The sequence below is a fragment of the Alexandromys fortis genome, unplaced genomic scaffold, assembly GCF_014885135.2.
Source record: "Alexandromys fortis isolate MF-2015 unplaced genomic scaffold, M_Fortis_MF-2015_v1.1 scaffold_221, whole genome shotgun sequence".
Lineage (NCBI taxonomy): Eukaryota > Metazoa > Chordata > Mammalia > Rodentia > Cricetidae > Alexandromys > Alexandromys fortis.
This window is the reverse complement of record NW_026068096.1, coordinates 720306-743928: the sequence shown is the minus strand read 5'-3', so window position 1 is coordinate 743928 and position 23623 is coordinate 720306. Positions and strand designations below refer to the sequence as shown.

General features: G+C 52.9%; 1 protein-coding gene across 2 annotated transcripts; it reads right to left on the bottom strand.

The window, feature by feature from the left end:
- Positions 1–80: 80 nt before the first annotated feature.
- Sgta (small glutamine rich tetratricopeptide repeat co-chaperone alpha) lies at positions 81–16198 on the bottom strand. 2 transcript variants are annotated; one of them, XM_050123456.1, is made up of 12 exons: positions 16061–16198; positions 8363–8497; positions 7357–7463; positions 7137–7224; positions 5644–5743; positions 5097–5201; positions 3783–3921; positions 3358–3420; positions 2913–2950; positions 1760–1849; positions 1525–1644; positions 81–990 (listed from the first exon to the last, which is right to left on the bottom strand). In XM_050123456.1, the coding sequence occupies exons 2-11, from the start codon at positions 8460–8462 to the stop codon at positions 1527–1529; spliced, it is 948 nt and encodes a 315-aa protein (XP_049979413.1). In that variant the 5' UTR covers positions 8463–8497; positions 16061–16198; the 3' UTR covers positions 81–990; positions 1525–1526. The 2 variants fall into 2 exon arrangements, with proteins under 2 accessions (XP_049979413.1, XP_049979414.1); XM_050123457.1 differs by having other exon boundaries at positions 7137–7221.
- Between the last annotated feature and the right edge of the window lie 7425 nt (positions 16199–23623).

Below are 23623 nucleotides of genomic sequence, written 5' to 3'. Positions count from 1 at the left end.
GTCATCAGGGGGACAGACTGACCCTCCAGGCTGCGGTGTGTTAGTTGTCAGGTCCATGGGATTCAGGCTGACACGGGAGGCCAAGTATCACCCTTGTCTCTTTATTACCCAGGAGTTCTGTGCCCAGGTGGGCACTGCTGCGGCCTGCAAGCGGATGGCACTGGCCACAGGGCCAATTTCCTACTGGCTACCTACAACACACACACCTGACACTACTGGTGGCTCAGCTGTCCTGAGATCTTGCCTCCCATTCCCGGAGCTGAGGGGGGGGGTGTGACACGACACAGCTACATGGCCTCACTCACTGTACAGACTGCCCCTGAACAAAAATGGTTCTGGTGGCTGTTTCAGGGCTCAGCACATGGCACGGGGCCAACACCCTCAGACTGCCCACCAACCCGAGACACTGAATTCCCACGAGATGGAGGACGGGTGCCCATGTCTTCTGTCCGGGCTGAGGATGGAGCAGAACTGCTGGCTGTGAAGGGGACATGAACAGTCCACAAGTGGGGCAAAAGTCACAGGTCTCGCCTGTGTGGCACAGGCCACTGAGATAAGTCAGGCAGGGGCACCTGTTGGGACCTGCAACCCAAGTGTGAGCACAGAACGCTGGCACCTGGCTGGGGCTGGCAGTGGACGCTTCCCAGGGGGCTGAGAGTCAACCATTCAAGTCCCTTTAAACCAGGCAGGGTAGGGCTTGGGACCCAAGGGCCCAGAACACACCCGTGGCTCCCGTGCTGCCCTGCACCCCCAGCAGCTTCCCTAGGTGCTGAAGGAGAGGGTGCTGGTGTGTGGCTGTCCGGTTGACTCTTCCGGGAAGGGATGGGGGTGGCAAGAATACAAAAAACAGAAGTGGGGGATTGGGAATGAAGAGAAACACAGGGGCGAGTCCGTCTTAACATGCAGGTCCAGTCTCTCTTGGGCAGCCTGACGGAGGAAATGCTAAAACACCAGGAGGCCGAGGAGCGATGGGATCACCACACAGATGAGCTGTGGACAGAAGCCAGGGCAGTGAAAGCCAGGACCAGACTAGGGGTCCAGCAAAGGAGGCCAGATGGGGACACCCGGGTGCAGGATGGCGTCAGGGAAACTACCAGCAGTTAAATGTGGTGGCAGACACCTGTCGCCTGGTTCTCTAGTTTGGGGACAGCTTTGGCAACTTGAGACCAAAAACCAAAATACAAAACTAAACATGAGGGCTGGGGGATGGCTCAGCCTGTGAAGTGCTCACTTCTCTCACACCTGAGGACCTGAGTTCAGTCTCCAGAAGCCACGCAAATAAATAATCAAGCAGCGTGGAATGAGCCAGCAAACCCAGCGGTGTGACGCGGGAACTGGAGAACCTGACAAAACTCCAGGCCAGTGACACCCCAAAGGCTGAGGTCTGAGGACCAACACCCGAGGTTAGCTTTGGAAACAGACACTAATTCTCATGTAGACAGCAAACGGGGAACTTCTTATAGGTACAAACAAGCAGGGACAGGACAGCCCGACCGTTGGCACAGGTAGCACTGCTGGCTTTACCGTCACTCTTGCTGCTCCTCGTGGCTGGCGCTGGGTGTCCGGCTGCGCACCACCTGGCTCCGGATCTGCTCCACAAACTCTGGGTTCTGCTGCTGCATCTGCTGTGCAAATTGCTGGCCCCTGTGGATGCCCAGGAGACCAACTGTGCTGCTGCTTCCTGCCACCCCCTCTCTGGCCTGCCCCTCCCACCCGCGGCAGCCTCTCCCTACCCCTCCCAGACCCATGCAGCACTCACGCCTGGATGAGGCTGGCCAAGTCACTCTGCGATGAACTGCTGCCCGGGGTGCCCAAGGGGTTATGGCCGCCAGAAATCATGCCTGACATCCTGCAGGAGAAAGGACTAAGCACACAGCCTGTGCAGCCCTGCCTCTGTCCCAGGACCCACAGACAACTCGTCGGGTGAGCAGGCCCTTCCCACAGTTGCGCCCCCTCCTCTCGGGCTGTAAGCTGAGTCCACATGTGTTTGCCATAACTGACAATGTGGGGAGCTGGCAGGAATTAAAGGAGACCTCGGACACCCTATAGAGAATGAGCCAGCAGCACCACGCACACAGCTGCATGGCAGACAGCAGTCAGGACAAATGGCTCCTGACAGCTCTCAACAGGAGGCTCTGACCCACACCATAGCGCCAGGGGACCCAAGGGATCTATGTCATTCAAGAGCCGCACACAGAGGCCCAGACACAACGCCATAATGGGAAATAAATGCCCACAACTGGCCCACAGGGTCGAGAGGTCAAGCTGTGGGTGCTGAGATGGGGAGAGAACTGGACCAGGGGGACTGAAGGGCTAAGCAGGCAGCAGGTGCAGCAGCTGTGTGACAACCTGGTGACTCGTGAACTCTAGGACAGCAAGGCTGCATTTAATTCAGCACAGAGGTCAAGGCTGTTTTGGTTTACACCCAGCTGGAGCTACGCAGTGGGACCCTGCCTCAAAACATAAATACTAAAGTAGACTTTGGATTTCTCTTATACAAATACAAACTAACAAACAAAAGCAACAACTCTGGCTTTCTCTTATTAAAAAAAAATTGTAAGCCGGGCGGTGGTGGCGCACGCCTTTAATCCCAGCACTCGGAGGCAGAGGCAGGCGGATCTCTGTGAGTTCGAGACCAGCCTCACTAGGTCTACAGAGCTAGTGCCAGGACAGGCTCCAAAGCCACAGAGAAACCCTGTCTTGGAAAACCAAAAAAAAAAAAAAAAAAAAAAAAAATTGTAACAGAGGATGGAGAAATGATTCACAGAACACTGGCTGCTCCCATCAAAGTCCTGGGTTCTGTTCCCAGCACCCACACGGCAGCTCACAGGGATCTGACCCCCCTTCTGGCCTCACTGAGTCACGCACACACGTACTCTAGCAGGGAAGGACAGCGGGGCAGTGTCACTTACAGCTGCTGCAGCTGGGGACTGTTCATTAAGCTGGAAGCCTGAAGAGGAAGAAGACAGACGCATTAGGAGGAAGCCACACTGGCCCCAGAGGGCGGACAGTCCCAACAGATTTCCGACTTGACACGGGTTCCTTTCTTTCCAAGGCTGAGGAGGGCTCCAGGCCTCACACAGGCCAGTCCCCCCCAAACAGCCATGTTTGCCCTCTGGAGACGACACATGGCTGGGGGGGGGGGCATGGCAGCAAGGCCCAGCCCATTCTCCAAACGGCATGCCCACAGAGCCAGACACCCTAGGAGTGACAAGTTCAGCAAGAACTGCAAACAATCCCTGCTGGCTGAGGCTGCAGTGCCCAAAGTGCAGACACAGTGCACCACAGCCTCCTCATAGGGGCAGGCTTGGGGCGGGAACCCTGGTCTGGTCTGTGGAGGCTGAGCTGTGTACCTACCATGGTGATGAAGTGCGGGTTGTTCAGCAGGCCGGCAATGTCCAGGCTGCCCACGCCTCCCGTCTGAAGGAGAAGCATCAGTTAGTGGTGTCTGGAGCCAGCCTGGCCACTCTGGGGAAAAGACGACTGGCCGCAGCCCTCAGGGTCTCGGAAGCTCTACACCATTCAGAGAGGGTCCTGCCAGGAGCCCCCAACAAGCCTGCCTGTCACTGTGAACCCCTGCACAGCCTGCACCCCACCACCTTGTCTGTGACCTTCAGACCTGTCACCATCACACAGACCATGGAGGGTCCTGCTCCATGTCCTCAGTTCCTCTATGACCTACATGGCCCCGGGGCCTACTCTGCCCCATGTTCCTGAAAGCCCTCCTAGAGCAGGTGCTCCAGCATGGCCTCCCATCACCCCCTCTTGTAGAATAGGCTCACGGGACTTGGCGCCTCCCGCAGCTTCAGCTCCGCGATCTTGAGGTTGGACTTGTATGTGTCATTCTCAGGGTCCAGTTCCAGGGCCTTCTTATAGTAAGCCACAGCCTCGGCATGTTTGTTCAGGCTGGAGAGTGCAAGGCTGGAGACAAGAGCACGTCAGGTGAGCTTTAGGAGGCCAATGAGACTCAGCGCCAACCCTCTCCTGTCTCCTTTATGGACCAGGCCAAGGCACCAGGGTGAAGCAACACGAGGGCGGAGACCCACACAGGGCAGGGGCTCCACGGAGGGGAGGGCACTCCTCATCTGGAGAGACTGAGGTGACACATGTCCAGCACTCAGGAGGCTGGGGCAGGCGGATCTCTGTGAGTTCGAGGCCAGCCTGGTCTACAGAGTGAGTTCCAGGACAGGCTCTAAAAAGCCCTAGCCAGGGCTGGAGAGATGGCTCAGTGATTAAGAGCGCCGTCTGCTCTTCCAGAGGTCCTGAGTTCAATTCCCAGCAACCACATGGTGGCTCACAGCCATCTGTAATGAGATCTGGCGCCATCCTCTGGTGTGTGGGTATACATGGAGGCAGAAAGTTGTATACATAATAAATAAATATATCTTTAAAAAAAAGAAAAAAGTTTAAAAAATAAATAAAATAAATAAATAAATAAAAAGCTCTAGCCTACATCTAAGAAAGCTACTGACGATACCTGGAGAGCCTGAGGCTGGTCTCCCAAAAGAACAAAGGGATGGGTCAGTGATGGCACACATCCAATCCCAGCACTAGGAAGAGGCAGGAGGATATCTAAGAGCTTGAGGCCAGTCTGGTCTACAGAGCAGATTTCAGGACAGCCAAGGCTACACAGAGAACAGAGAAACTCTGTCTCAAAAAAATAAAAAATTGATATTAAAAAGAGGGAGGGGCGGTGAGTGCTGGAGAGATGGTTCGGAGGGTAAGAGCACTGACTGCTCTTCCAGAGGTCCTGAGTTCAATTCCCAGCAACCACATGGTGGCTCACAACCATCTGAATGAGATCTGGTGCCCTCTTCTGGCCTGCAGGCAGATATGTGGACAGAACCCTGTATACACAATAAATAAAATAAATCAATCTTTAAAAAGAAAAAAGAAAAACAAAAAAACAGGGATGGCAATATTTTGTTCACTGCAGGAAGGCCTGCCTGGCTGCACTGCACACAAGGACAGGTGCTCCCAGGCACCTGCCTTGGCAATGAGCACACGGCACAGGTATCCAGTCTCCCCATGCTGCAGCTGCTCGAGGAACGTGGTCCTGACCCTGTGGCACACACCGCAGCACCATCTGCACTTACCCCATGCGGCCATAGGCTTTGCTGTAGCCTGGGTCGATGCCGATAGCACGTTCGCAGTCCTGCACAGCCCCCACGTAGTTCCCCAGCTTGCTGTAGGCTGCAGCTCTGGAGAGACGGGTCAGTCAGCAGACACTCTGGCCCTCCTCACAGAGGACAGAGGCCTCTCTAGGCGCTGGTCTGTGGCAGGAAGGTGGGTGGGCATGATACCCCACTCCACTGGGACCACAGAGGCTCCAGAGCCTACCACAGACCTTGACAGGGACACATGGCTATGTGTGACTCTGTACCACATAACCGAAAAGACAAAATAAAAAGGACAATAATAGGGCGGGCTATCTGAGTCTCCAGCTGTCTGGTGCAGGACTGCGCTTACCCAGCTCAGGGTCTTAGGTGAGAATCATACCATCTCAAAAGACACCAGTACGGACTCTTCCCACACCCTAGGAGACCACCTGACCCTCGCTCTTCACTTGGAGCCATAGTTCAGCACAGTCCACACCTCCCAGGTCCCCCACAGCTGCAACCATGCCCCTGGCCAGACCAGCACCTGTTACAGAAGTAGACGGCATTGGAGGGGTTGAGATCAATGGCTTTGCCGTAGAGGTGCACGGCTGCCTCAAAGTTCTCCAGCTTCATCTGCTCGTTACCTGCGGAGCGAGAGAGGAACATAGGCTGGCCCTTGCTGCTGCAGACTGACCCACATTGCCACAGGCTAGCCCATGCTGTCATCAACCCCTAGCTCCTCTGGGCTAATATTCCAAAAGGGCCGACGCCCAGGTGACACTGGGACTTCTTTTCAGATAAAGGGTCACGTATCCCAGGCTGGCCTCAAACTTACGACATGGGCAACTCCTGGCCCTCCTGCCTCTACCCCAGTGCTGGAACGAGAGGTATGGCACCATGCCTGGGAAACGCGGTGCTGGGGGTAGAAGCCATCTTCACGCAAGCTGGGCGGAGGCTCTGCCCACTGCTCCAGACAGAGGCAGTGCCCACTTGACAAGAATGCAGCCTGCTCAGGCTCGTGTTCCAGCCAAGTGCATCTCACACAGAACCAAAGACAGGTAGGGCCAGTCACCTCCTACGAGCCACAGATGGTTGCCTGTAGGGCCTGTGGTCTACCTGAGCATGTGTCTTTTTGGGCTTTTCCTGAAAGCCATGGTTCACGCAGATCATTAAGTTTTATCCCTCCCCCCCCACTTCCTGAGTGCTGGGAGTAAAGGCATGCTCCACCACCACCCATTTTATTATTTGTTTTTTATTTCTTTATTTTGGGGGGGTGGGGTTCAAGACAGACAGGGTTTCTCTGTGGCTTTGGAGCCTGTCCTGGAACTAGCTCTGTAGACCAGGCTGGTCTCGAACTCAAAGAGATCCCCCTGTCTCTGCCTCCCAAGTGCTGGGAGTAAAGGCGTGTGCCACCATCGCCCGGCCCATTTTATTATTATAATACATTAAAAAAAGGGCTGGAGAGATGGCTCAGCAGTTAAGAGCACAGGCTGTTCTTCCAGTGGTCCTGAGTTCAATTCCCAGCAACCACATAGTGGCTCACAGCCATCATATAATGAAATATGGTGCCCCCTCCTGGCCTGCAGGCAGATATGCAGGCAGAACATTGTATACGTATACATAATTAAAAAAATCTTTAAAAAAACTTAAGTTTTGTTTTTGAGGGTTTTACAATGGAATCCTGGCTGGCCTGGAACGCACCATGGGGACTGAGCTAATTTTGAACTCAAAGATGATATGCCTCTTGAATGCTAGGATAAATACATATTTTATTCCGAATTACGTATGTGTAAGGGCATGCGGGTGCAGTGCCCACAGAGGCTAATGGATCCCCCAGAGCTGCGCACAGAGAACCGACCTAGGCCCCTGCAAGGACAGTGCGAGCTTGAATGCTGCACCGTCCCTGCAGCCCACACAGGCTGCACCATCCCTCCAGCCCACACATGCACTTTTAACATGCCAGTGACCCTGCCCCTCCCACTGACCGCTCCCTCCGGCACCTTGCAGAGGCTCCCATGAGATATCTGTCGCCCTTACCTTCAGTTTTGAGGCGCTCTGCCTCAGCGGAGTCCTCCTCAGAGGGTGGTGTCCTGTCAGGGCCCCTCGGGTCCTGTGGCATCTCCTGCTAGGGGGAAAACAATCCCACTGTGTCTAACTAAACCTGCCCTTGCAGGATGCTACCCAGCTCAGACGGCCGGGTGACCTGGGTAAAGTACCAAATGCCCACACACTGCCATCAGGGGAAACCCAGGCTCACCTTGCTGGCAGCAGCGGCTTCAAATATCTCTGGCAGGGTCTGGGGGAGAGCTAGGTCACTGTCCTCCATTGTCACCCCAAAGGCTGTCTCCAGACACTGGATGGCAACTGTATGGGAGGGTAGATGAGCTGGCCCTGGAGTGTCGGGCTACCGGGCATGGGCCGGGGCCTACGGGTAGTTAGTTCAAGCTACCCTCTCGCCTCCAGCCCCACACCGAGTTCTGGTAACAGGTGTGCACCGGCGTACCCGGTTTGAACCATGGACTTCAGACAAGCTAGGCTGCATGTTCTACCCACTGAGCCCCTGCCCAGCACTCACGTGTCTTCAAACATGTATCCGAAAACCCCAACCACCTATACTATCTTCTCAGTAACCTTCAGTCGGCCTCAGACATGCTCGCCTGACAGCAGGAGGCCTGAGGTGGGTGACCTCACGTCCTCTGTGGGGTCCCAGGGGTGAGGCCCTCTGGGAACAGACCGGTGCAGCAGGCTGGGTCAAGCGCAGCAGCAGGCTGGGCTCCTCGGGAAAGGACACTCCAGGCCACACTGGGGAGCTGTCACCCATGCTGGGGTGAGCTCTCGTGACACAGCGGTCTGAGTCATTTCTGCTCCTGTAAGTGACCTCACTGGCTTATAAGCTGGGCTATGGTGGTGTCTGTCTCAAGTGGACAAACACTGGTCACATCTCCCCAGGAACAGTGCCACACAATGAGGAAGGCAGGGAGGTCCACACAGGAGCCCAGCAGCCATGGAAACTGCCTGGAACCACTGTCCTCTGTGAGACATATGGTACTGGGGAAGCAGAGGGAAGGATGCTGGATGCTGGCACCATACTAGGGGCTGAACCTCGGCTGCCAGCAGGGAGATGATTAGGGCCACTGTCACAAGGAACAGCAAAGGGGACCCTGGGCACCAGTGGGGTGCTAGGCACCTGCCACTCCCCTCATGAACCATGGAAGAGAACAGAGGCTCTGGACAGAGGCTGGCAGGGCATCAGCCACACCTACCCTCTAGGCTCTCCTGGGCATCAGGCGAGAGGCCGCCATGCCGCAGCTGGCCGTGCAGGAACTGGATGATGGCATACGCCAGGCGCTTCCTGTTGTCCATCTCGAGGCTATTGAGGTGACGCTGCCTGCTCAGACCTGTGGGGACAGTCAAAGTGTAGGATGTGGGACTGGGGGTGGAGACCTGGCAGCCGACCACTACCAGAGCTGCCCGAGATCACCAGCCAGTCCTAGTCACAGTTGGTGACACCATGGCATGGAGCCACACGGAAACGACTCTCACAGGGCAGTGCTGGGGATGGGTGGAGAGCAAGCCCAGGGAAAGTGTCATCTCTGAGCACTTCTTTTCACAGCCCCTCCCGGGGTCAGGTGAGCACAGCTGTTTTTTGGGACCCAGGGTGAGGTGTCTAGTTCCTTGACCACCCATACACACCCAGAGCTTGGCAGGTGCTTCAGCTTACCTGCCCCAGTCCCCAAGACACCCGGTGACACTGCACAGTGTCACCAGGACATCTCTGAACACCAGAGGGACCGCGGGATGGGGCATTCCTGACCACCTTGGGGCTATTTCAGCCCAGGGAATCTTTGGAGGCAATAATGAGCTCAGTCCCCTGGGGTAGGTTTTTTTTTTTTAAATATTTATTTATTTATTATGTATACAATATTCTGTCTGTGTGTATGCCTAAAGGCCAGAAGAGGGCGCCAGACCTCTTTACAGATGGTTGTGAGCCACCAAGTGGTTGCTGGGAATTGAACTCCGGACCTTTGGAAGAGCAGGCAATGCTCTTAACCACTGAGCCATCTCTCCAGCCCAGCCTGGGGTAGGGTTTTGAGGTCACGTCTCTGTAGGGAGCTGCGAGCACGGGCAGCACTGACATAAACCCACAGCAGACACCACACGACAGGGCTACAAGCAGAGAGACCAGGGCAACAGCAGCCCAGAGGTGAGGAGGGCAGGAAGGAGGACAGCTGGGGCATGTGGCTCTGCCATCAAAGTTCAGACTTGTGGTCTCCAGTCCAGGACAGAAGATCACATGATAGCCCTGCAAGTAATGGAAAGGCCATGTGACTCTCAAAGCCAATGAGCTGGCTGCCCTGCTGATCTCTCAGTTCCTACACCCGTCAAGTGGTAGACAGAAACCTCACAGCCACTGCACCATCACGGACAGTCCTCGGCCAGAGCAGGGCCCACACTTGTCCCAATGTCACGATCCCTCTACACAGACCCAGACTGATAGCACTGTGGGGCCCCAAGGGACCAGCTCAGTATCCCGAGCCTCAGTTTCCTCCTGTGTCACTGAAAGTGGCGCCAGCAGGCCTGGTGGTGCGTAAGAAGGGAGGACCCAGATCCTGGAATGGAGGAGGCAGTGTGGGACACATCCCTCTGCAGGCTCACAAGGTGTCCCTTGTGCCTAGGAGCTCTGTGCCTGCCCGTCTCAACAGGCTGGGCAGCTCCTGCCTGAGAGGCCACTGCTGGCCATGCCTGACCGGCACCCATGGACTTTCTATGCCATCTCTCTTCTCCACTCACCACGACCACAAGGGCAGGGCTGTCCAACCTTCCCTCCCCCAGCATACACTGGTCCCTTCTGCCATGACCTTCATCCTGACACCCGACCGACACAGGGGATGCTCTTAGCAGTGGTGGGTGCTGGCCACTGGCCAGGCACTCCACACATGCCTGCTGGACAAGACACCCTGGCCTGAGGACACACATGCTGGCTGCACCACAGTGATTGGCACTTTGACATGAACATTCTAGAAGGCAGCCTCAGATCATGATCTGAGAGGGGTAGGGTCAATCTGGATTGAAGACTGAGACATGAAAACAGCACGGTGGGGGCCTGCTCCCAGGCTGGCGCTGGGGCTACAGAACCCACAAGCAGATACACTTTCCCCCTCACCTCTACAGACCCCTGGATCCCAGAGCCCAAGTATGACTGACTGCCTTTGAAGACAGGGTCTTTGTAGAGGTAACCAGGTTAAAGTGAGGCCAGAGTGGGTCCTGATTCAGGGAAAGATTTAGGGCAGAGACCACTAGCCTGTGATCCTGGTACCCCTGTGGCTGAGGCAGGAGAATGAAGTGTTCAAGGTCAGTCTGAGTAGACCAGAGGTCAGGGATTGAAAGTCATGGCTCACGCTATTATTCCCAGCACTGAGGAGGCAGAGGCCAGCCATAGCCAACAGGGAGTCTCTGTTTCAAGATAACGAAATAAATACGGGGGCTGGGGAGATGATCTGATCCCCTCTGCTGGAGGTATGGATGGGGACACACACAGCTTTAAACTCTGCAGGGGTTCTGCTCAGCTCCAAGCTCTTGCCTAGCATATACAAAGCCTGGAGCCCTAGTCACAAAACACTAACATGATGAAGATGTCTGAGATCCCCCAAAGGGGGCCACTATGTGAAGACAGAGGTGGCAATAGTCGCCCCGTCTCAGAAGAAGCCATCCAGGCTCTGGGACGTCCCCTCACCTGAAAAGGACCCTTTCTCCTCTTACCAGCATCAGGGGAGAGAGGTCGCTGTGTTTAACACAGCCGGCTCAGACCTAGGCTTAGGGTCTGACTCTAAGGACAAATGAGCCACTAGGGACACAAACCAGGGACCAAATGACAGCGGTAGACTGTGCACGGCAGAAAGCTAAGGCCGAGCAGGACCTCTGGCTTGTCCCAAGGGGAGCCTGGAATCCACACACCCACTCCATGCCTGCCCATCAGGCAAGGGAAAGCCACTTCCCATCCTAGCACTCTGGAGCTGAGGTCTGAGGACAGCACATTCCATGCTGGCCTGGGCTATGAGGAGACTCTGACTCAATAGATAAGTGAAGGGGTGAAGCAAGCTTTTAACCCCAGACTCGGGAGGCAGAGAGAGTTCAAGGCCAGCCTGGCCTACAGAGCGAGTTCCAGGACAGCCAGGCTACACAGGGAAAGCCTGCCTTTAAAAAAAAGCAAGAAATACAAACACAAAACAAATGAATAAAACTGGCTTAGTAGCGGAGTTTGTCACCAAGCTGGTAAACTAAGTTCCATCTCTGGGCCCACATGGAGGAAAGAGAGGCCTGACTCCTGAGCTGTCTCCTCCACAGCGCCCACACGTGCCCAGAATTGTAAACTACAGCTGGGAGATGGCACCGTGGGTGCAGTGTTAGCTGCTCCGCAAACATGAGGACCCGAGTTCAAATTCCCAACATCCATGTGAAAAGCTGAGCATGGTAACGCACTGTACTGCAGGGCTGGGGTGGGACAGGGATCTCTGGAGTCCACTGGCAGGGTTGCAGAAGTCACTGAGGAAGACGTGGCATGTGGCCTCTGCATGAACCTGCCTGCTCCAGGGTGACCTCCTAGAGTAGAGTGGGTGGAGACCAGGATGGCTCCACAAAGAACAGGTGTCTCCATAGTACAGGATGACTGGATCAGAAGACAGCTCTGTGACAACATGGACCTGTCACCAAGAGGAGCAGCAGTGTCTGCCTTAGTCCCTCAGTGACGGCTGCCTGGAATGTTGAATATTCTCCTCACTCAGCACCAGTCCTGACAAGCCCCCAAGCCACCCAGCTGAGAGTCAAGGTCGCTTTAGACCACAAATTCCCTCCCCACAGCCATTGGCCTTCCTCTACAGCGCATCCCAGGCGTGGTAGGTTGGGGAAGGTTCTGGCTGGGGGACAAGCCTCTCAAAGGCCCATGTCTCCGGAACAGTGAACGCTGAGTAAAGCTGCCCACCATCCAGGACATAGTCCCAGGGTGCTCTAAGTGCCGTCTCCACACCACTCTCCCCCACAGCAACAACACTATGAGTGTGCAGCACCAGACCCAGCTCGCCCAGGACCAACACACCCGTGCACAACGCCGTGCCCGCTCACCCCTTCATCTCAGAACCAAATCCAAACCTAGGGTGGCTGAGTGGGTAATAGCACCCACTGAACAAGTGGAAGGGCCCGAGTTCAGATCCCCGGCACCCACCTAATGGCTGGTTGTGGTCATATGTGTGGGTTACCTGGTGCCAGGGCATGAGTGGAGACAGGAGGATGGCTGGGTCTTGCTGGCCACCAAGCTAACCCCAGGGTCGGTGTACCCTGCTTCAAGGAAAGAAGATGGCAAAGCCTTGCAGTTAGCCTCATCCATACGGCAAGTTCCAGACCAGCCAGTAAGACCCTGTCTCAAATGAACTAAACCCACACCCAGCATAGCAGAGCTCACTAGCGTCCCCCCCTTACCTACGCTCCTGTCCAGGACAAAATGAAGGGTGTCACCTCTGAACCCTACACAGGCCCTGCCCAACCTCACTACCCACAGCAGCTCCCTGAAGCACAGCCGTGCTCACCTGCAAAGCAAGCAGACATCGCAGCACACAGGAGCACTGTCTAGGCGTCAGGCAGGCCCTGCGAGCACAGCTGCTGTGCATCCCAAACTTCCCAAAACTCAAGGGCAGCCCCCACCCCATAGGTCTGCACCTACAAGTTCTATCCCCACCCAAACCTGAGGTAGCCTCAGACCTCATCTTGGGCTGTGCACCCCAGAGCACTCTGGACAGTTGTCAGCTGTCTTCTAGGTCCGAGCTCCAGGTGCCATCCACACAAGGTGGCAACCTGAGAGGGAGGGCCTCTCTCCAAGCCATGCAATCCAGTCTCTTGGGGAGCACAGCCCCCCTTCTTTGGCTATTGGTTTTCTTATAGAAACCTAACAGAGGGGCTGGAGAGATGACTCAGAGGTTAAGAGCACTGGCTGCTCTTCCAGAGGTCCTGACTCCAATTCCCAGCAACCCCATGGTGGCTCACAACCATCTGTAATGAGATCTGGTGACCCCTTCTGGTGTGCAGGCAGACATAGAGGCAAAATGTTGTATACATAATAAAGAAAGCTTTTAAAAAAGAAAAAGAAACATAACAGAGCCAGGGTTGTGATCCCAGCATACGCAAGATTGCAGGAGGCTGCTATAAGTTCAAAGCCAGCTGGGCTCCATCCTCAAAGAACAATGCAGGTGGCAGGGACAACACCGCATAGGAGCAGTGTTGATGATGGTCAGTTCTCAACACCCAGATAAGCCACTTACAGGGGCCTGAACCCCAGCTATGGATGATCTGATGCCCTCTTCTGGCCTCCATGGGCACTGCATGCATGTGCACAAACCCACAAATGTGTACACAATTAGAAACCAATCTTTAAAACAATGAAAAACAATAAACAGAGTAGAGCATATGGCACACTCCCATCCCCCCAGCACTTGGGAGGTGGAGGCAGGAAGACCAGGATCAAGAACATTCTCCTACACAGTCTGAGGGCAGCCTGGGCTATTTGAACTCCTGTTTCAAATATAAAAATATGAAAGTGTAGAGCTGACTCCCACACGAGGACCAAGAAACACAGAGCAGGACTCTGGCAGGGTGGCGGGTTTGTGATGTGAGCCGGAAGTAACCAGCCGGAGTCACGCTCCCTGCCAGGAAGCACTATGATAAATGCTTGGCTCAAGAACTTTCACATGCTTACTTACACGCACAGCGTGCACTACAGGATCCCTGGGAACACTCTGGACATCAAGGCTTGTCCTCCAATCCAGCATATAGCAGGCTGTAGGACACTGCCAGAACAGAAAGCCAGCCTGGGCTAATGTCCTCCCCGCTCCAACAAGTCCACAAGCCAAAGGTCAGTGTGGCAACTTCTCGGGTCTGGTGAGGCGCCTGGGGTGAGGGAAACCCCGTCTCAAAACAGAACTACACAGGAAGGGCTTGAACACAGCTCAGCTAATCGAGCCGGTCCAGGATACAGAGTCCAGTGGGAAATCCTTTACCTTGCAAAACTGAGTGCACACACAATCTTGGGACTCATGTAATCTGCGCAGAGGCCTCAGTGGTGAGGAGCGACCGGACTAGGGTTTTAACACTAGCGCTAACCATGTAGCCCAGGCGGGCCTCAAATTTAAGGCAATCCTCCAGTGTCTGCCTCCTGAGAGCTGGAATCATAGGCATGCTTCATCATTAGCATGCTCACGCATGCATGTGTGTGAGCGTGTGTTCATACACCGTCAACCTAGCATGTCCTTCCTCCAGCAACCACCTTGTTCTTTAGAAACAGTGTCTAACTGGGCGGTGATGGTGCTCACCTTTAATCCCAGCACTTGGGAGACAGAGGCAGGAGGATCTCTGTGAATTCAAGGCTAGCCTGGAACACAGGACTGAAAGACAGGCAAGAGGGCCCAGGGAATCTGCCTGTCTCTGGCCTCCTGGACCAAGAGGACAAGATTATCATCACTTGTGGCTTTTTACATGGGGGTGTAGGGACTCGAACTCAGAGCACAAACCCATCACTCAAAGAGCTGTTTCCTCAGTGCAGAGGTCAGACCCTGCGGTCGCAGGAATCACAAGAGTCCCCAGACACTGCCCAGAATGGCCAGGGAGAGGAAAGATCGCTCAAACAAATAACCACAGACAGGAACTGAGCAAAGCGGATTACCGCTGGGGACCCGTCAAGGCCGACAGGTCGGCAGGCCCCTGCAAGTGACAAACAAGGACATTTACAACCATTTCAGGGATTTGTTTTGGTTTCGCTGTTGCTGCTGCCATTTCATTTTCTTGTTTGGTTTGGTTTGGTTTTCCAAGGCACAGTCTCTCAGTGTAGCCCAGGCTGGCCTCAGACTCAGAGATCCACCTGCCTCTGCCTCCCGAATACTGGGAATAAAGGCAAAGGTGTGGGCTGCCCCTTCTGGTTTCTGAGAGAGGAGGAACTCACTACATAGCCCAAGCTGGCCTTGAGTATCACTCCCATCCCCCTGCCTCAGCCTCCCATATGCTGGGAGGACAGCCAGCAAACCCTGTTTACACCTAAACTACTGGCTACATTAACATCCTTTTCAAAATGAATTATGATGCCGGGTGTGGCGGTACACTTTAATCCCGGGCAGAGGCGGGGATCCGAGGCCAGCCTTGTCCACTCACTGAGGTCGAGGGCAGCCAGGGATACATAAACACTGCCCAACAAACTGAGCTGGTCTCACATTGTGGCCCACATAACTTCTTGCGTAGTCCAGGCTGGGCCTTGAAAGTCTCTAGGTAGCCCAGGCTGGACCTGAACTCGCAGTGATCCGACTGCCTCACTCCCTCAAATGCAATACTGGATCATAGGTTTTGGAGCAAGCAGCTGTACCAGTCTTCGGCGAGACGGTTTTTGGTTGTCGTTTCCGTGTCTTTGAGTGAAAGTATACAGTCCTGGCTGGCAGGAACTCACGCCGATCCTCCTGCCTCAGCCTCCACAGCGCTGACGCGACGGCAAGTGTGGCGGTGGCACTGCCTTACCGCTGCTCAAAGCGGGCGAGCCCGGCAGGCACGCCCCCCACCCACCTCGGCGAGCGCCGGGCACCAACACCGCCCGCGCGGACAGCAGTGACGGCGTCCGCTGTCAACGAGGGGAAACTGAGGCTGAGCAAGGTCACCAGGGTGGCGAGCGGCGAAGCTGGGATGACATCCTGGCCCCGAGGGAACCCCGAGGATGCTGACGTGGCCCCCACACCTAAACGCCGGCCTCTTCCTGAGAAGGCGCTACGGTGGACGCCGCCTGACTCAGTTTCTCCACTGCGCCGCCCGCTCACGTGACCGGAGGAGCGCAGAAGTTCGAAGCCCGAACCCCCTTCGTCTTAGGATCTCCCGAGCGCTGCGCACCCCGAGCCACGGACCCCCACGGCCCCGGGACGCGGCGCAGACCCCCGACTCACCTCTCAGTCGACCAAAGCCCAGACCCACCGTCGGCTGCGCCTGCGCACCGCGGCGCGGCCAGGCTCCGCCCTCAGGCCCATGACGCCTGCGCAGGAGGAACCCATTGCTCCGCGATCGCGTTCTGCGCGTGCGCCTGAGTGCCGGCTGGGGTACGAGACGGAAGTGATGTCACACGGAGGCGGGCACAACCGGGTTGTTGGAAAATCTGACCTCGGAGGCGTCACGAAGGCCGGAAGTCAGTCTGACAGAACGCGGGTGGGCCTGGCGCGGGGCTCCACGGGGCGGCGGCGGACCCGGCGCAGCCGAGGCGGACACGTGGTCCGGACCGGTCACGTGGCGCAGCGCCCCGCATCGGGGCTCTGAATCTCCGCTACCCGGAGCCGCTAGGCTGTTTTGTCTGCAGCTTTGGAGCGTATCCTGGAACTCCCTCTGTGGACCCCGCAGATCCGCCTGCCTCTGCCCCCCCCCAGTGTGCCACCACTTGGTTTTTTATTTAAATGAGAGTCTTTAACTGAACCTCGTCGGAAGTGCTGGCACACAGGCACAACCCGCTTTCTGTGCGCTTAACCACTGACCAATCTATTTTGGCCGCTATATATATATTTTTTTTAATTTATTTAATTTTATGTATGAGTACTCCGCATGTACACCTGCGTGTCAGAAGAGGGCATCAGATCCCGTTGTAGATGGTCATGAGCCACCATGTGGGTGCTGGGAATTGAACTCAGGAACTCTGGAAGAGCAGCCGGTGCTCTTAACCGCTGAACCTTCTCTCCAGCCCCCTTGGCCACTCTTATTTTAGACATGGTCCCTTCTTAAAGATTTGCCTTTAACTTAATTTTATGTATTGAAAAGTTTTATGTCCCAATAAACCTCTCCACCGACACATTAATCCAAATCAGACCAAATCAAACCGAATTAGAAAAGGCCCAGGTTTACTGGATGACAGCACTCAGGGTGGCCTTCCAGCCCAGCCAGGGAAGGAGATGGGCACTTTAAATACCCGGGGTGGTCTTGAGCGCCTCTGAAGAGATGGCTTCCTTGGAGGTGGAGTCTGGACTGAGGCAACTGGGGGCGGGACTTGTAATGGAACTTTCCACCCAAACATTGTAGACTCCTTGGCTATGTGGATGCCAGGGGTTCTGGTGAAGCCCTGACCCAAATGTGTATGTCTTTGGTTGGGCTTGTGCATGGAAGTGCAGTGTCTCTGCACTGAAACCAAAGCGGGATCTGTGAGCTGCTCGGATCCTCTGGAAGAGCTGCGTACACTTTTATTTATTCATTTATTTTTTAGTTTTTTCAAGACAGGGTCTCATTAAACTCTGAGATCCTGCCTGCCTCTGTCTCTCAAGTTCAGGAATTAAAGGCGTGCACCACGACGCCTAGCTTGCTATACATACTCTTAACTCTTGAGCTATCTCCTCTATTTTTGTTTCATTGTGTGCTCGGGCTAGCCTCACACCATCACAGTCTCTGTGGATGATAACGACGATCACGTCTTTAATCCCAGCAGGAAGATCTCTGAGTTCCAGGACAGCTTGATCTAAACAGAGAAATCCTGTCTTGGAAAATAAAAACGTATGGCAATCCCCCTGCATCAGCCTCCAAGTACTGAGATGTCAGACTTCTGCCATTCCCCCTATATACACACATGCCACTCTCAATATAGTGTGGTTATAATTACCAAACTGAGTGTTCTGGAAGTTTCTCTCCTGTCTACCAGTTCCTGAATAACTTTGAGGCTTAATATTAGTTATAAACCATTTGGTCTGTTAGCTCTATTAGCTCAGGCTTATTAATAACTAGCTCTTACAACTTAAGTAACCCTTTTCTATTATTCTTTATTTTACCATGAGGCATGTGGCTTGTTACCTCACATCTTGCTTCCCTGGTGGCTGCTGTCGTCTCCCTGACTTTGCCGTCTTTCTCCCCATATTCAGTTCCACTTTCCCTCCTAGGTATTTTCTGCCCTGCTGTAGTCTAAAGTAGCTTTTTCTTTTCTTTTTCAAAGCAGCTTCTTTATTATTAAAAATATTCACAGCAGCTGGGTGGTGGTGGTGCACCCCTTTAATCCCAGCACTCGGGACGCAGAGGCAGGCGGATCTCTGTGAGTTCGAGGCCAGCCTGGTCTACAAGAGCTAGTTCCAGGACAGGCTCCAAAGCCACAGAGAAGCCCTGTCTCAAAAAACCTATATATATATATATATATATATGTGTGTGTGTGTGTGTGTGTGTGTGTGTGTGTGTGTGTTTGTATACACATATATATGTATATATATTCACAGAATGCAAAAGGTTATCCTACATCATTTTCCCTTTCCATTGTTCTGTCTAATCAAAAAGGAAGGTATTTAACATGGTACAATTACATATAGTAAAACAGCTATCAAGCATGAATTACAATTACAATATTTAGTATATTTGTATTTGGCAAAATTAAAGAAAATACTCTATCATTTATCCTATCTTTGTGAGTCTAAAGTTTCATATCTAATTTATCTTTTTTTTTTTTTGGTTTGTCAGTCCATTTCTTCTATGTCCTGCAGAATGTCTGGCAGACTCTTCCATGAAGTAGGAGCCCTGAAGGACTGTCCCATCTTGTTTTGGCAAGTTCAGCAGTCATTTTCCTGTGGGTCCTGCAGACATGTGTGGTAGACAGGATAGAAAAACCAGGTATCTTTGAGGAATTGTGATGTGGGAGTGTCATCCATCTGTTGCTTTCATTGGTTAATTAATAAAGAAACTGCTTGGCCTTTGATAGGCCAGCCCTTAGGTGGGTGGAGTAGACAGAACAGAATGCTGAGAGAAAGAAGCCGAATCGGGCAGTCGCCATGATTCTCCCACCTGACACAGACACAAGTTAAGATCTTCCCTGGTAAGCCACCTCGTGGTGCTACACACATTATTAGAAATGGGTTAAAGCAAGATGTGAGAGTTAGCCAGTAAGAGGCTACAACTAACGGGCCAAGCAGTGTTTAAAAGAATACAGTTTCCGTGTAATTATTTCGGGGCATAAGCTAGCTGTGCGGGCGGCCGGGCGCCAGGAACACAGCCCGCTGCTCCTACTACAAAATTGAGAAAAGGGAGGAAAAGCTGAAGCCGTCTTTAGCAAAGACTTCCCTGGCAGTTCCCAACTGGTTAAGGTTTTTTTCCTACCAGAAACTGGAATTATAGGGAAAGTATACAAACTTACCTAAACCCCTGTGCAGCCCTGTGGCTTCTGCTTTCCCCCATCAGATTAGTTTTCACTGTCAACTTGAGACAACTTAGAATCACTTAGCAAGAGGCTACATGGATTGTGTAGACCATGAGGGCTTGTGGGTCTGTCTGTGGAGAACTGTCTTGATTAAAACTAAGAGGTCTGAGAAGACCCAACCAGCCGTGTGTTGTGGAATATTACTTTAACTGGGCAACAATGTGTTGCATCCGTTTACACCGCATCTTTTTAAAGATGTGTTGCATTTTTTAAATTATGTAGAGATGTGCTGCCTGCCTATGGCAGCTGTTGGTCTAATAAAAAGCTGAACAGCCAATAGCTGGGCAGTGGAGGGACACGTGGAGCCAGCGGGCAGAGAGAATTAGGAGGAGGAAGCTGAAGCGAGAGAGAACAAGAGGAGGAAGAAAGAGAGGGAAACGGGGGGGGGGGAGGCTGGAGAGATGGAAGAGCACTGGCTGCTCTTCCAAAGGTCCTGAGTTCAATTCCCAGCAACTACATAGTGGCTCACAACCATCTGTAAAGAGGTCTGGTGCCCTCTTCTGGCGGGCAGACATCCATGCAGACATAATGCTGTATACATAATAAATAAATAATCTTTAAAAAAAAAAAAGAGGGAAACGCTTGGGGCCAGCCAGGCATGGAGCACGACATACAGAATGAAAGGCAAAAAGCCCTGAGGCAAAAATAGATGGAGAGAAATAGGTTAAAGTAAGACTGAGAGCTGGTGAGACAGACCTGAGATGAGACAGAGACCCTGTCTCATGATCTGGGGGCTGGCACTATGGGTGGCACCATTCCCTAGGTGGGGTGATGTGAGCACTAAAGGGAAGAGCAGGGGCAGCCTGCAGCTGTCTCTTTCTGCACACTGGGTGTGATGTGGGTGGCGTGTATCATGTCACCTCGGCACCCCAGCTCTGCTCCACAAACTAGCCATTCCCAGATTCTTCCCACGTCCAATTCATAAATCTCTGTGTGATCTGTAGCCATGTCCTGGGGCTGCAGAGCGGGACGGTGTGGCGATGGCATCTCTGACTCTTCACAGCTAACAAATGGAAAAATCTGAAAGGAAAAAAAATAAACTAAACACCCAAGGCGCAGGGAACAGAATCTGAGAATACAATCTAGGATGAAAATTCTCAAGCTACGGGGGGAAAGAAGTCCCAAATTGTGGCCCATATGTGCACTGGCGAAAACTGAGGCAGGATGATTATTAAGCCAGGGCTACTGAATGAAATGATGTGTCGAATGCCACATACACACATACATAAACACATACACACATATGCACATACGCACATATGCATATACACACTCATACACATACGCACATGCACACATATACATAAACACATACACACATATGCATATACACACATACACAAACATTCACACATATATGCATATACACACGTACACGCATGCACATACACACTCATACACACATATACACATACACATTTGCACGCATGCACATACCCAAACGCATACACACATACACACATACATGTACACACACATGCACACACACACACATACACACAGATAAAACTATGATGAGACCTCCCCAATGTTGAAGTTGCTGGTTGGGGGCAGTGAATAGACCCCTGGGCAAGCATGTGCATGAAGCACTGGGTTTCATTCCCAGGAGTGCAGAAACCAGATGCATAAGTGCATGACTGCCATGAACACTCTGGGGATGGAGGCAGGAGGGTCAGGAGTTAAAGGCTATCCTCATAGCAAATTCCAGGTCAGTCTGGGCTATTGAGACCCTGTCTCAAAGACAACAAAACAAACAAACAAAAAGCCCAAAACCAAAGACAAACAAACGAACAAATAAAGAAAAAAAAACCAGCAGGGCAGGACTGGAGAGATGGTTCAGTGGTTAAGCACACTGGCTATTCTTCCAAAGGACCTCTGTTCAAGTCACAGCACCCAGAAGGCAGCTCACAGCCATTTGTTCACCCCAGTTCCAGACGCCCTCTTCTGACTGCTGTGAGTACTGCATGTAGGTGGTGTGGCAGACAAAACACCAGATCCACAAATGCACGAGAGCATGCATACACACAGTCACCCTGGGGCATGCACACTCACACCAGGGCTGCCAAGGGGTATTAACTGGGACGGTAAAAACACTTGCCACTCTTCCTTCCTGCTTGCAGCCCGAGTTACTTCCTTTTCCGTCTCCCTCTCGAAGAGGCAGCTTCTGTCTCTCCCTTCTCTCTCCCCTCCTCTCTCTCCTCTCTCCTCTCTCTCTCTCTCTCTCTCTCTCTGCCTCTCTGTTCTTCTCCTCTTCCCCCTGACCTCTCCATAACACACTAAATAAATATCCAACCTCACTCTGAAAAAAACAAAACAAGACAAAAAACACTTGCCACCGACCCCACAGACCCTAGATCCGTTCCCAAAATCACATGCTGATGGCAGAGGACTGACTCCCACAGTCCTTTTGCTGCTTTTGATGCCCTTCTGGTACCCCCCATCAGCAGGTCCCGCGTCGGTCCGTGGGTCGTGTGTGTGTTGTGTGTTGAAGCATGTTTAACATGCTCATGGCAGCCCAAGGTTGAGGTTGCTCTCTACTTTGCATATTGAGTCAAAAATCTCTCAGGAGAGATGGTTCAGGGGCTGAGAGCACTGACTGTTCTTCTAGAGGTCCTGGGTTCAATTCCCAGCACCTGCACGGCAGCTCACACCTGTCTGTAAAGTTCTGTTCTGCAAGGGCAGGCATGCAGTGCACAGACATACCCAGGTACAACACCAAACACATAAAATGATAGAATTAAGAGAAAAATCTCCAGCTTAAAGTCAGATCCTACAGATTCTGCTGGCCTAACCTAGGCATTTCCTCCAGGGTTCCCCTATATAACCTGATGGAGGAAGGTAATTGGTTAATTATAATAAACCAACTGCTTGGCCTCATAGCTTAGAACATAGGTGGGTGGAATAAACAGAATAGGATGCTGGGCAGAAGAGGAAGTAAGGTCAGACTCTGCTCTGCTCCCGGAGAGACTCGACAGCTCTGCTCTGGAGCAGAGACGCCATGCTCCGCTCTCTCGATAGCTCTGCTCTCTGAGGTACACGCGATGAAGCTCCGACCCAACATGGACATAGGTTAGAATCTTCCCGGTAAGCGCACCTTGGGGTGCTTACACACATTATTAGAAATGGGTTAAAACAATATGTAAGAGCTAGCCAATAAGAAGCTAGAGTTCATGGGCCAAGCAGTTCTTAAATGAATACAGTTTATGTGTTGTTATTTCGGGCATAAGCTAGCTAAGTGGCCAGGGTGTTGGGGACGCAGCCCCGCCGCTCCCTATTTCAACAATAACCCCCCTCCTGTTGCCCTTTGTGGGTGCTGGGGCCTGTAGATCCACCCACCACGCCCCAGGCTGGTATTTTCTGTAGGTAAGCATGACGATCAGTGTGACCCATCAAGCTGATTGGATCTCGAATCCCTAGGGAGATGGCTCCTGTGTCCTCCTGGTGTTGAAATAAGACCGGCGGGGCTGCGTCCCCAGCACCCAAGCCGCCTGGCTAGCTTATGCCTGAAATAACAACACATAAATTATATTCTATTAAACACTCTTGCCAATTATATCCAGCCTCTTCTCGGCTAACTCTCGCACCTGGACTAGCCCATTTCTAATAATGTGTGTAAGCACCCCAAGGTGCGCTTACTGGGAAGATTCTAGCCTACGTCCATCCTGGGTCGGAGCTGCCTGGGAGAGTGGAGCCTGGCGTCTCTGCTCCAGAGAGCAGAGCTGTCAAGTCTCTGGGAGCAGAGCAGAGTCTGACCTCACTTCCTCTTCCTCCCAGCATCCTATTCTGTTTACTCTTCCCACCTATGTTTTAACCTATCAGGGCCAAGGAGTTTCTTTATTTAATTAACCAATGAAATCAACAGATTGATATATGACACTTCCACATCACTCGTGGGAGGATTAGATTCATTACACCATTGAGGAGGACTCTGAGCAGTCCGTTCCCTGGGTGGGAATCCTGAACTGTGCAAAATGGAGAAAGTGAGCAGATCAAAAGTTCGCAGGCCTTGCCATTTCTAGGCATGCACATGCTTCAGACTCCTGCGCCCTTGATTTCCTCAGGGAAGCTGTGCTGCGAGCTGGGAGCTAAAAATGGTCTCCCTTAAGCTGTGTGTGTTTGTTTGTTTGTTTGTTTGTTTATTTAGGTTTTCCAAGACAGAGTCTCTCTGTGTAGCCCTGGCTGTCCTAGAACTCGCTCAGTAGACCAGCCTGGCCTTGAACTCGCAGAGATCTGCCTGCCTCCACCTCTCTAAGCTACTGTTTAAAGGGTGTATTTATGGTTGTGTGCACGTGTTCCACGCGCACGC